The sequence below is a fragment of the Passer domesticus genome, chromosome 3 (genome assembly GCF_036417665.1).
Source record: "Passer domesticus isolate bPasDom1 chromosome 3, bPasDom1.hap1, whole genome shotgun sequence".
NCBI lineage: Eukaryota > Metazoa > Chordata > Aves > Passeriformes > Passeridae > Passer > Passer domesticus.
Window position 1 is genome coordinate 86,973,238 of NC_087476.1, and position 12,950 is coordinate 86,986,187.

At 36.7% G+C, this 12,950-nt stretch overlaps 1 protein-coding gene across 6 annotated transcripts in view; it reads left to right on the top strand.

Annotated features, from left to right (window-relative positions):
- Window positions 1-12,950, top strand: part of EPRS1 (glutamyl-prolyl-tRNA synthetase 1) — a 38,922-nt gene that overhangs the window by 17,390 nt on the left and 8,582 nt on the right. For 2 of the 6 annotated variants that reach the window (XM_064414134.1, XM_064414135.1), the window contains 17 exons: window positions 113-223; window positions 1,736-1,872; window positions 2,579-2,786; window positions 3,240-3,352; window positions 3,977-4,094; window positions 4,213-4,587; window positions 5,449-5,679; window positions 6,339-6,587; window positions 7,176-7,406; window positions 7,737-8,002; window positions 9,010-9,061; window positions 9,903-10,112; window positions 10,259-10,331; window positions 11,094-11,173; window positions 11,500-11,601; window positions 12,158-12,313; window positions 12,434-12,631. In XM_064414134.1, the coding sequence (XP_064270204.1) occupies window positions 113-223; window positions 1,736-1,872; window positions 2,579-2,786; window positions 3,240-3,352; window positions 3,977-4,094; window positions 4,213-4,587; window positions 5,449-5,679; window positions 6,339-6,587; window positions 7,176-7,406; window positions 7,737-8,002; window positions 9,010-9,061; window positions 9,903-10,112; window positions 10,259-10,331; window positions 11,094-11,173; window positions 11,500-11,601; window positions 12,158-12,313; window positions 12,434-12,631 (2,910 nt within the window). The remainder of the gene's footprint in view (window positions 1-112; window positions 224-1,735; window positions 1,873-2,578; window positions 2,787-3,239; window positions 3,353-3,976; window positions 4,095-4,212; window positions 4,588-5,448; window positions 5,680-6,338; window positions 6,588-7,175; window positions 7,407-7,736; window positions 8,003-9,009; window positions 9,062-9,902; window positions 10,113-10,258; window positions 10,332-11,093; window positions 11,174-11,499; window positions 11,602-12,157; window positions 12,314-12,433; window positions 12,632-12,950) is intronic. The other 4 variants (XM_064414136.1, XM_064414137.1, XM_064414138.1 and 1 more) reach the window with 2 other exon arrangements.

A 12,950-nucleotide genomic window follows, 5' to 3' on the forward strand; every position in this document is an offset into this window, starting at 1 on the left:
TCTTTTTTTTTCTCTTTTTTTCTCTTTTTTTTTTGGTGATTGTTTTGTAAAGCATCTTATTTTTTTTTGTCAGTGGCATATATGCATGATCTACTTTATTTGTTTCCTGTAGGTGATAGACCCAGTAGCACCTCGGTACACTGCTTTGCTGAAAGATGCAGTGGTCCCAGTAAATATTCCTGAAGCTCAAGAGGAGATGAAAGAAGTGGCTAAACACCCAAAGGTTCTTGCTTTATTCTCTTAATATTCTTATACTGCAGCTCAGTGAGGTTGGGAAGTACCTTGGCATGGAACAGTCAGGAAGGAGAGTCCTGCTTTTAGCTTGCTCAGATAGCAGGAGATCTATCCAAGGGGTACTTTTGTTTTGCCTCAGAATTGTCAAAAACTGTGCAACTACTAAACGTTTGTTCTTTTAAGAGGGAACTCTTTTTGTAAATATATAGATTGTGTATAAAAGGTGCCTGAAAAGGCCTCTCTGGGACTTTTCAGAAGAGGTGAGTCATTACAAGCCTGGAGTGCTACTCAAGCTGGTTTTCCTATTATTTGATGCTAACTTTCACAGAGGTTAAATATTAAATTTTATTCAAGCTCAGTGGCTATAATACAGTAAACACTCTTTATCCATTAACAGTGAGGTGTTTTTTAAGTGGTTTATAAAATCAGGTTTTATGTGGAGAGGTAATATATTAACCTGTTGATTCTGTCAATCTCTGGATTTTTAATATGACTTTTAAATTTGTTTACCAAATAGTTCTTATCAAAAACTAAGAACTTGCTGATTTGATACTTTTAGTATCCAGTAAACAGAGTAATATCCCTATAAAAGGAAGTGTGTTACTGACACAACTCTTTCTTGGTGCTACAAGTAATAAAGATACTTTCCTTTGAGTCTGATGTCTTAAATTGTTTTTAAATGTCACTGAAAGCATCCCTTAGTTATACTTATGTACACTTACACTGAGAAATGAGTGAATACTGCTGAGGCTTTACTTCATTTTTTTGTTTTGATTTTGTTGTTCTGAGTGCTCCTGTAGCCATTTCTTGTAACTGAGAGTTGGACATTGGGTTTCCCCTCTTCCCCTGGCTGATAACAAGGAAACAGGTTTTGAGCAGATGTAAGTGAGAGTTGTGGCTCTTCAAGGTTCAAAGATGCTAAAGTTTGGTCAGATGTCAGCCAGTATATTAAAACAATGATAGTACCAGTAAATGCTGCCTCCAATATGTAATGAAATGAATACTGACCAGCGGGAACAAATTGAAAACTCCTGACCAGCTGAGAAAGTCTGAACTCACAGCTGTCAGCCTTTTTAGAAAATAGAAGTTTATCTCAATTGTTGAGATACTTTAAAGCTGAATATTTTAGAAGTGATGTAGTTCTGGTTTCTGTCTTTACAAATCTATGCAGCTAAAAGAAACTCCGTATATATTTCCGTAATAACTTTATAAAAAGGCAAAAAATGAGAGTTCTGAAATTAGTTTTAAAGGGAATTTGCATAGCAAAATGGAAACTTGAGAAAAAGTTTGGGTTTACCTGTGAGATCTTAAAGATGCATGGACCTTAAGGAAACGGAATATGCTGTCAGTGGGAAGCATATTCCCATGTCAGGGGAATGCAGACAACACATGTAAAAGAAACCAGAGAGAGTTGTGGAAAAACATTGTAGCTTTGCATTACTGTTATTGTCCATCTTCTGTCTTCATCTGTTGTCTTTGAAATGTAACCCATTATTCACAGAATGCTGACATTGGGTTGAAGCCAGTGTGGTACAGCTCCAGAGTCCTCATTGAGGGTGCAGATGCAGAGACCCTGGTGGAGGGAGAGGTGGTTACATTCATAAATTGGGGCAATATCATCATCACCAAATTAAACAGGTAACCTGTTCAGTGGCAGATGAAATTAATTTTTACTTTCCAGCTTTTTGTTGCCTTTTGTTTTAACAGGAAGCTTGTAACAGTAAAGAATTGATGGTTGGCCATATATGTCTATTCTATGATTCTGTGTCTATAAATCTACTTTGAAATATGCCATGAAGCTGCATGTTAGCATAGTGTGTATATTTCTGTAGATTCAGGTTGGAAATCATTAGTCAGTCCTGATACTGTGTGTCCCTGTCATCCAGTGCTCTCCATGATTCTGTGGTAATATTGCCACTGTAAAACAGCTTTTTCAGACAGAAAAAAACCACCTGAATGTTAACAATTTTCCACCCCTTAACAAATACTGCTTTTGCATAGTGAGAAACTGAACCTGCCGCAGTTTCAGTTGCACAGCTGTTGAGGTGGGGAAGGAGACCATTTAATGTCATCATGGTATCTTTGAAGTGGTTGTGTTGAAACACAGAATGGAGTGAGCTCTGATAGAGAACATAAATATGCAAAGATTTTTTTTCCTCATGCTTTTTGCTCTATATTGATATTTAAGACAACAAAATTAATGGAGAACATAAATGGCAATGAATGCACTCTTTCATTTTCTATGATTCACACTTCAAAAATTAACTCTGAACACTTGTTTTTGCAGTACTGAATCAGAACTGGTCATTTAGGCTGTATCATTATAATTTCTGTTTTCCTGTAGAAATTCAAATGGAAAAATTGTATCCATCAATGCCAAGTTGAACTTAGATAATAAGGACTTCAAAAAAACTACTAAGATCACTTGGTTGGCAGAAACTCCACATGCACCCCTCATCCCAACTGTCTGTGTTAATTATGAGCATCTGATCACTAAGCCAGTTCTAGGTAAAGATGAAGACTTCAAGCAATATATCAACCGAAATAGCAAGGTGAGTTGTATTTTTGTCCCCTTTAATTCCACAAAACTTCATATTGGTTTTGTTTGTTTGTTTTTGGTTTTTTTGTTTTGTTTTAATTCAATGTTTCTAGTTGTGGTTTTTAAAATATAACTGGTTTTTTGTTCAACAGATAAATTGTGCTGGTGTATCTAGTTTCTGTGTTTCCATGTAAGCTGTCATAATCTCAAAATTAAAATATGACTCTTGTTTATTCTCAGTTGTTAGCAGGCTTTTACACATGTGAGACCAATAGTTTGAGTTTTTGTCTTGATACATTCTTACAACGTAGCATCTTCTTGCTAGTACTTGTTCTGCTGTTTCTGGAATTAAGTAACATTTTGACACTTGGAAAAGGAGTAAATCACTACTATCCTTCTACAACTCTTATTTCTTGCTTTTCCTTTGCTCTGTTAGACATGGACTGATTTCTTTTAATACTTGCAGCAAGAAGAACTGATGCTTGGTGATCCGTGCCTTAAGGAGTTAAAAAAAGGAGACATCATACAACTTCAGAGAAGAGGATTCTTTATTTGTGATCAGCCCTATGAGCCAGTGAGGTCAGTTACCTGAGAATGGCCTAAACAGACGACACAGAATTTGCTTTAGCTTACTGTATTTTAGTGTTTTCACACACATTGGCAAGAGTAACGTTGTCTGCAAATGTTTATCCATTACCATGATCTTTGTGAGGAATATCTTTGTGGACTGGCATTGCTTTTATTTTTTATTACATTCCTGCCTCTTCAAACTGTCTTAAGCCAAGTATGTGGTACTTGAGGTGCACCCCAGCTAACCTGGACTTGGTAATAAGGTTGTGGTTTCGTTATGATTTGGAGTATAGAAATTAAGTAGTAGTGCTACAGAATAAAACAGGCATTTTTCCAATTAGGGTGTGCACATACTACTTACTTGTAACACTTTCTTAGCAAGCTATCAAAACATCTACATGCAATTATAACATAAACATATAAATATTATAAAAAAAGGAAAACGTGCATGCAAGAGGAGTCATTGCAGATCCCCAATTATGTAAATTTAGGTAATTACAGCTGTGTATCAAAGATAAACCTGCAGTTGTGTGAAAGCATCTTTTAGAAAGAGTAGCTCATTTGTTTCAATAAATGTTTGATAATCATCTTTTATTTCCTTTACTGTTGTGTTTTCTATAAATCTTTTTATAGTCCTTACAGCTGTAAAGATGCCCCATGCATTTTGATTTACATCCCTGATGGACACACTAAAGAAATGCCAACATCTGGGTCAAAAGAGAAGACCAAAGCTGAAACTGCAAAGAAAGAGGTAAACTGGTGGTTTAGGAAAGTACCATAAAATGTATTATTACACATCTATTTCTGTATGAGATTACATGCTGAATACTTGGCTTGGTTTTTTTTTTGTGGTGTTTTTTTTTTTTAAGGCTAGTTCAGCTGTAAAAGGAAAATCTGCTCCAGTTGTTGGTCATGCCTCTACTCCATCCTCTACTGAATCATCTGAAGGTCACTTGATCATCTACAACAAGGTGGCTGCACAGGGTGATGTAGTTCGTGACTTGAAGGCTAGGAAGGCAGCAAAGGAAGATATTGATAAAGCTGTGAAACAACTGCTGGACTTGAAAGCAGAATACAAAGAGAAGACAGGCCAGGAGTATAAGCCAGGAAATCCTCCAATATCTGGAAATTCACAGTCATCAAAGCTTAAGACCTCTGGTACCTTGGACAGTAAAGCTCTGTATGATAAAGTAGCAGAACAAGGAGAAGTGGTCCGAAAACTGAAAGCTGAGAAAGCATCTAAGGTGATGATTAAAATAATCCTGTGGTTTTGTCTGGGTTTGCATAGCCCACTGTTCTCTCTGTGGAGGTGAATGGGTGCTTATGGATCCAGGGTTTTTATTGTGGTCATCATTTGGACTGGGCTCTGTTCTGTCAAGACTCGTGTTTTCCAATACTTACTTCTTCAGTTATATTTGTATGATCAAGTTTGTATTGGTGAATTCCCATATTTCTGAGGCTAGTGCTCTGAAGCATGAACAGAATTTACCCAACAGCAAGAGTTAAGTATCCAAATCAAGTCCTTGAGATTAAAATGCCTTGGCAATTTCTTAATTTGTTTAACTTGGTATGGTCAAATTATGTGACTTCACAGGATTGAATTGTTGCTGTTTAGACCTTGAAACAAAGCTCCAAAACCGGAAAGGAAAGATCCAAATGCCACAGATGTTTTTGAGAATCTTCCTGTCTGTAACTGTACATAGCAAACATAGCTACTGTTAGCTGTGTTATTTCCTTTCTTTTTAATGCAGAGCAAGAAGAGAGGGAAAATAACGTAGTTTGCCCAGTAGTTAAATAATGTTGATAGTAGTAGTATCTTGATGGCACCACAGAATCTAAATAAATGAGAAGATCTAAATTAATTTATTGTTATAATTTTACTTAGGACCATTAGGGTTGTATATCCCTTAAGAGGAGTTACTTTGTTAAAATAGGAAATTAGTAGAGAAGACTTCTCTGAATTACTCTGCTAAGTACTTAGGAAAATGGAACAGGTGCACATAAACTGCAGGTCTTTTTATGAAAGTATTTGTGGTACTCTTGAGAGTCTTATGTCTCTATGTCTGTGTTCCTCCTCTTTTTTACCCCTTCCTTTCTTCTTTCAGGATGAGATAGGTGCTGCTGTGGAAGTCCTTTTATCCCTAAAGGCAGAATATAAGCAACAGACAGGCCAGGAGTACAAGCCTAGAAGCCCACCTGTGGCCTTTGTCCCTCCTCAGTGTTCTCCCGTTCCCACTCCTCCATCCCCATGTGCAGTAGACAGCAAGGCTCTGTACAGCAAAGTAGCTCAACAAGGAGAAGTGGTCCTCAAGCTCAAATCAGAGAAAGCTTCAAAGGTGTTCTACCTGTGGATACTTCTGAGTGGAACAGTGTCTTCAGTTTAGCCTAAAACTCAACGTCAGGTTTTGTGAAATTTGAGGAGCAAAACATAAGCTCGTTCCATGAAGTGCTTTCCCAAATTCTCTTGAGCTGATGATATGGCTGACTGCATGAGTTCTGTGTTAGTGCATGGAAAAGAAATAAGTTGTTTTTTAGTCATACAAGATTAAGTGAAGCAGAGTATAGGCAGTAACTTGAAAGAAGGGCTGTAACTTGGAGCCAGAATGGCAGCAATAAATTTGGGAATTACCTGATCATGACCAAACAACCATTATTTCTTCAGAGCCTGTGTATTTGCTACTATCTCCAGTGTACAGCTCATGGACTGCTATAACTGGAGGGGACTAAGCCACCTAAATGGGAGGCTTTTATGGCACAGAAATCAGCCCTTACCTACACTACCTGAGTTAGCCCTTTAGTGTACAACTTGTAGGTCTTCTGGCTAAAAAGTTTTGCCACAGAACTTAGTAGTAACAGCTTATACTTGCAGGATAGCTCTAGAAGTTTTATTACAACAGCTGTGTTAGTGCCATTCTAGTAATGGCTTGTGTTATCTCAGCTCTTGTGTTACACCTCTGTCTTATCTGCAACTGCTGTTTTTTCTCTCTTGCTTCAGGAGCAAATAGATGAGGCTGTGAAAATTCTTTTAAACTTAAAAGCAGAATATAAACAAAAGACAGGTCAAGAGTACAAGCCTGGAAATCCACCCTCAATGCCTTCTTGTCTATCTTCCACTGCACCTCCATCTCCTGTCTGCTGCAGTAACTTAGCAAGCTGTAGCTTAGTGGATGGCAAAGCACTTTATGATACTGTAGCTGAGCAAGGGGAAGTCGTACGCAGACTCAAGGCAGAGAAAGCTTCCAAGGTACAATAGGCATTAGAGTGAGCAATTGTAATTGTAATCACATTTGACCACTGGGGGGAAATCTTTCACCAAGTAGTGATCAAGCTCGCTTATGTCCAGGTCATGCATGCTCTGATAATGCCAAACAGAACTGTTCTAGTGCTGGATATTTTCCTGACTCAGATATATGAAGTCAAAGTTAACCCCTCATATATAGGTGAATAGGCATGAGCATGGCAGATATTGACCTTGCAGAAGTGTTTAATGTATTTTACTGTTTATTGCTGTATTTGGGACAAGTGACTGTTCAACTGTCTAGTGTGCTGCAGCAATAGCAACATCTTTCAAAACAGAGACAGATTCAGTGATGGTTGTGGAAAAGAACAGGAGACAAACCTGCAGCTTTTTAGGTGCTTCTGGGGGATGGGGTGGGGGGGTGTTCTGCCTGTATTTCCACCTTGCAAAATTAGTTTTGATATTGGGTTGTTTTTTTTTGGGGGGGGGGTTTGTTTGTTGGTTAGGTTGGTTTCATAGCCTGATAATCAATGCTTCTGGCCAGTTCTCTCTTTAATTCTCACCAGTAAATCTTGCTATTTGTCCTCCACATAGGATCAAATAGATGAAGCAGTAAAACTCCTCCTTTCTCTAAAAGCTGACTACAAGGAAAAGAATGGGCAGGAGTACAAGCCAGGACACCCACCAACAGCTCAGGGGGCTTTGCCTCAGGCATCAAACACAGTATCCAGCGGTCCAGATACTCCTGAAGCTAAAGCCCTGTTTAGCAAAGTAGCTCTTCAAGGAGATGAAGTTAGGAAATTGAAAGCAGAAAAAGCAGACAAGGTAATAACATACACACTGTAGTGTAAAAATGTAATATATGTATTTAAATCTAAAAAATCTCTTTAAAATTCAGTGTGATTATGGGAATAAGAAATGTACCTTTAAAATAGGCAGCATTTGAATTCTGGGATCTGAAATATTATTTTTAAATTAGATGTGCTCTCAGGTATGATCCATAAAATGTCAGCACATTAAAGTTAAGTACTGGCTTATACAGATTTTTCTGCCAATAGTCTGAATGTCCATAAAGCCATATAGATTTTTTTTTAATAGATCCATATTATTCCACTGATTTTTCTATAATTTTCTTACTTTTTTCTTTCCTTCAAGGAAAAAATAGATTTGGCTGTTAAAGAACTTCTTCAGTTGAAGGCCCAGTATAAGTCTGTTGCAGGAGTTGACTATAAACCAGTGTCTGCTAGTGGTGTAGATGACAAAGACAAAAAGAAGAAAGAGAAGGAGAACAAATCTGAAAAGCAGAGTAAGCAACAGAAGCAAAATGATGGCCCCAAAAAAGAACCTTTGCAAGGACAAAGTGGTAATGAGCGCTCCTCAAATGGATCAGGAGAGGGCCAAGGCCCTAAGAAGCAAACCAGGTAAAGATGCAATCTTTAATCTTATTGGATAGAACTATCAACCATCTACCTATGTTCAGATTTAGAGTTTGATACGTGTCTCATTTCACTTGAAAGTATGGACATTTGCAAAATAACTGTATTGATTTTCATATTCAGGATTGAGCCAAAGGCAAGTTAGCAAAGTTTATTTAGTGTCAGTTGTACTTCAGCATCCTGTATTGTTACTGTCACTGACAAGTTTTTGTGCTTATTATTTGTTTCTGTAAATGTGCTGCTGTGTCTTGCTGAAAATTTAGAGGTCTTTTTACAGCATGTATTATGCAGCACTATGTATTTCCTGTTTTATATACATAAATCATATATTAGAGACAGAGATGCGGTTATTATGTATAGAAATAATGCCAGAAATCAATGTATTTCCCTCCTTTAAAACTTCTTTGTTTGTAGAGATATAAAACTTTTACTTTTGTGTTCTGTCATTTGAGTCTGATGAGTTTATTAACCTTCTTTAGAGTCCTATAGTTTTATTGGTTATCTTTATTTTGAGGTGGGGTCAGTTTTCTCAAACAGTGTGACTGACATTCACATGAATGGTGAATTCAAGTTGCATGTCTTTCCTGAAATTTTAGCTACTGTCTAGGTAGGAAATGTTTAAAATAAAGAGTAGAACTGCTTACAAACAGGTCTGGTTAATCCTAAGCTCTTACTGGACTGCTTACTGGTGGTTTGGTTTCTTAATATGTTGCTGTGAGGTTCTTTGATACAGCCATAGTGAAAATTAGAAGTGTTCAATCTATACTAAATAATTGGAACTGTTCTTATTAAATATTCTTGTTAGGGTAAGGAAATACTAGCAACTCTCACCAGCCAAAACTTAGCCTTTTGATGTAAAACTAAAACATTCTCTTCCACCTTATTATTCCATACCTCCTGCCCCAAAAAAAGAAGAGGAAAAAAAAGGGTTAGGATAAGTTTCACATCTAAATGCTGAACAGCACAAATCTGTTTCTTTTGTCATACCTTAGGCTGGGTCTAGAAGCTAAAAAAGAAGAAAATCTTTCAGAGTGGTTCTCTCAGGTAAGTGCACCTTGGTTTGATTTAATTGTTTCATTCTGTAATAAATCAATGTCTGTTAGGAATTTACATCTTTTTATTGAGTTCCTTTTTTTTTCAATACAAAGCGAAGTATTTTCTCTTTTCTATGTCTTATGTTATCATGGTCTTAAATAGAAGTGCCTTGGAGTGAAGAGCTGAATAAATTTAGTAAGCTGTAAAAAGATTGAGTGTCACCCACCCAACCTTTTATATATAATATATATGGTTTCCTCGTTTCATGTCTGGATTCCTCTTCTGTTAAGAGTAAAAAACTTAGTTGAAATTATAGGAATTCTACAGACTTGAGAGTTTAATTTCAACTCAAGGTGATGCATAACAGAGTGAATATCTGTTGATACTTAACAATTTTGCTGGCTTGTGAGATTGAATAAAACCCAGGTAGAGTAGATTAGTTTAGATTAGTCTTGCTATGTGAGATTGTAAGTAGCTGTCAATGGTGTCCATTTCCTGTCAGTAGTATAATTTTTGCCTTTACTCTAAGGAATAAAAGTCTCTGAGTGAGTTAGAGACATTTCTTAAAGAAGTGCAATTTTTTTGTTCCTGGAAACTAGCTATAGTCTCTTACTTGGGTTCATGAAATTCAGTTTAAGTGTTTAACAGTATTTAGACCTATTATTAAACTTAATGTTCCTGGTTAACCTTCTCTAGGTAACACAAATGACCCTAAAGTATATCTTAGCTGCTAACAATTTCAGCAGTTTTAAGTAGAAGACTTCTCTTGAGTTGCGTGACACACACTTGAATTACTGAATGTTCTCTGTGTACAAGCTGAAATTTCAGCCTCTGATTAATCTTTTGCAAGGTGATCACTAAATCAGAGATGATTGAATACTACGATGTGAGTGGCTGTTACATTCTTCGTCCTTGGGCTCATGCTATTTGGGAAGCCATCAAAGACTTCTTTGATGCAGAGATCAAGAAACTTGGAGTGGAAAACTGCTACTTCCCCATGTTCGTGTCCCAGGCTGCCCTAGAGACAGAGAAGTCTCATATTGCTGACTTTGCTCCTGAGGTACGCTTCAAAATTTCATTTTAATCTGACTGTAAGAAAACCCAACCACTTAGTCTGCAGCTGGATATGAAAGTAAGTTTGGGGCTAGAGGATTTTTTTCCAAACTTGTTTTGTTTGATTTTTTTTTTTTTTTCTCCTTTTTTTAGGTTGCTTGGGTCACAAGATCTGGGAAAACAGAACTGGCTGAACCAATTGCTATACGTCCCACAAGTGAAACAGGTGGGTCTGTTTTCATGTAGTTTGGCTATAAACTTATCTGTGAAGTTCTGTGTATAGTGTAGCTGATAGACGAGAGTCCCTTCTGAAAAGTGGAAGCCCCCACTTTTCAGAATGTTTTCTGTAACTCCTTAGGAAAATTTCTTAATCTTGTTGCTGCTCATAGGAAATCCACATTATATGTTGCCTTAAATAGGCACTTTTAGAAAATGCAGACTTTTCAGGAATTTTGTTGTTCATATTCTGAACAACTGACTTACTTTGTCTGAACACATTTGATTATTTGGTTTATAATGTTTATAAGAATGTTTTCAACTCATAATTCACTTCAGTTTTGCATGTGTTTTGACTGTAATTGTTCATCTGAGTAATTTATACAAGCATTTTAAGACATAAGGCTGGATGAGTTTTTAATTGAGTCAAGTCTAGCATAACATCCTAAAATCTGAGGTCAGGTAGTTCCTATTTGTGAACCCAGGTGTATTTACCATACTGTAAGCCAGGGATCAAACCCAGTGTCATTAAATAATAAGCTTTGGATTGTACTTTGAGCCGCAGCAGCCAAGCTCTTTTGCAGAGACTCGGGATGAAGTGGAAGTACTCTGGTGAAAATATTATGTATTAAGACAAAAAAATATATTTTAAAGGAAATGAAACATAAAAGCATAATTCTCACAGCAGAGAATGTTAAGCTTATATGTACCAAAAGGAAAAGTTTGGCGTGTCTTTATTGTGTGGAGACTCAAAGCTGCTTTTTTTTTTCAGTAATGTATCCTTCCTATGCAAAGTGGGTGCAGTCACACAGGGATCTTCCTATCAAGCTTAATCAGTGGTGCAGTGTTGTGGTATGTATACACAATTCCTGAGTACCTCTTCTTATCACAAGTGCAGTGTAGGACAGTTATTCTCTGTGGACTTGGCATGATCATAATGATCACAGCACATATTTCAAAGCAAAATTATTACCATAGTTTATATGATATGTTTTTCTCAGTGTTTCTAATAAAACATTCTTTATCAATGTGTGTAGTTGATTGTATTAAATAGAAATCTGTGAGTAGTTGGCTTTTTTATCTTTATTGAGGATTTTCTAGTACTTGCTTATAAACATTATTTGTAACAAAAATTTGATGCTTCATAGTGTTACATTTTTATGCTTCTGCCCCTCCAGCGCTGGGAGTTCAAACATCCCCAGCCTTTCCTTCGCACTCGTGAGTTCCTTTGGCAAGAGGGTCACACAGCATTTGCAACATATGAAGAAGCAGCAGAGGAGGTAAAAACAAATGCACTGGTGCCTCTCCTTTCAGGAAGTTACCTTACTCCATAGCAACACAAATCTTTGTACTGAGACCTCAAGGAAATCTTTTTTTTTGAGAGCCCTTATGAAAAATGCCAAGTTTATTAGAGCCCATTTTTTTCTCAGAAGCAACTCATTTCTGAGGCTTCGTTCTTTACAAACAATATGGAAAGTTAGAAGCGTGTGATATAAAGTGTGTGCTTACCTTAAAAATTATTTTTCTTTAAAATACATAAAAATCAGTTTTCATTAAAAATTTAAATAATGCATCCATGTGTTTACTACTAGAAGTTCTAAAACTTTCTTTGCCCAGTTTTATAACTTTCTTCTTGTTTTCTGTCATGACTTACAGTTGTTGCTTTTTCGTTCAGGGAGAAAAACATCCAAAGTAATTGAAGAAATCTTAGTTTCTAAACAAAGTCTTGAGGAAGTGTTAAATCTTAAAGATTTCAGACTCTGTCACATAAAAATATTTCATGATGTAACAAATGCAAAATCCTGAGTAATTCTGAAGATAGTTTGTTCATCATAGGTGCTGCAGATACTTGATCTCTATGCTCGGGTGTATGAGGATCTCTTGGCAATACCTGTTGTGAAAGGAAGAAAGACAGAGAAGGAGAAGTTTGCTGGGGGGGATTATACAACCACTTTAGAGGCATTTATATCTGCCAGTGGAAGAGCTATCCAGGTATTTAGCTATTAAAATAATTATTTATTTCATTAAATATATGAAGTTTAAATATTTAAACTGACGCTTGATAGACTTAGATTTTCATTGAATAGAATTTTCTGTGTGCATCTATTTCAGGGTGCAACATCACATCATTTAGGGCAGAATTTCTCAAAGATGTTTGAAATTGTGTTTGAAGATCCCAAGAAGCCAGGAGAAAAACAGTTTGCTTACCAGAATTCCTGGGGCATTACAACTCGGACTATTGGTGTAATGACAATGATTCATGGAGATAACATGGGATTGGTACTCCCACCTCGTGTAGCCTGTATTCAGGTGTGTAAAAATACCTTAAACTGCTTTAGTTTCCTTTCTTGTCTTGGAATTAATAAGTATTTTGTATCGGGCAACTGGAAAACTTAATTCAGGATGGAGCTGCCTAGTTACAGAGTAGCTGTGTGAGTTTAATACAAATCATTAGGATACTTGTGGTGGACCAGTCCCCTTTGACAGTTCACCCATTTGAAGTAATGTTATCTGTGCCATTAGTATGGAAAGGGAAATGTGTCCTTCATTTCTGAGGGCATGAAGGCAATTACTGGAATATAGGGCCACAATATTGGTTTCAAGTTTTTTATAACTATGAGCTAATTTT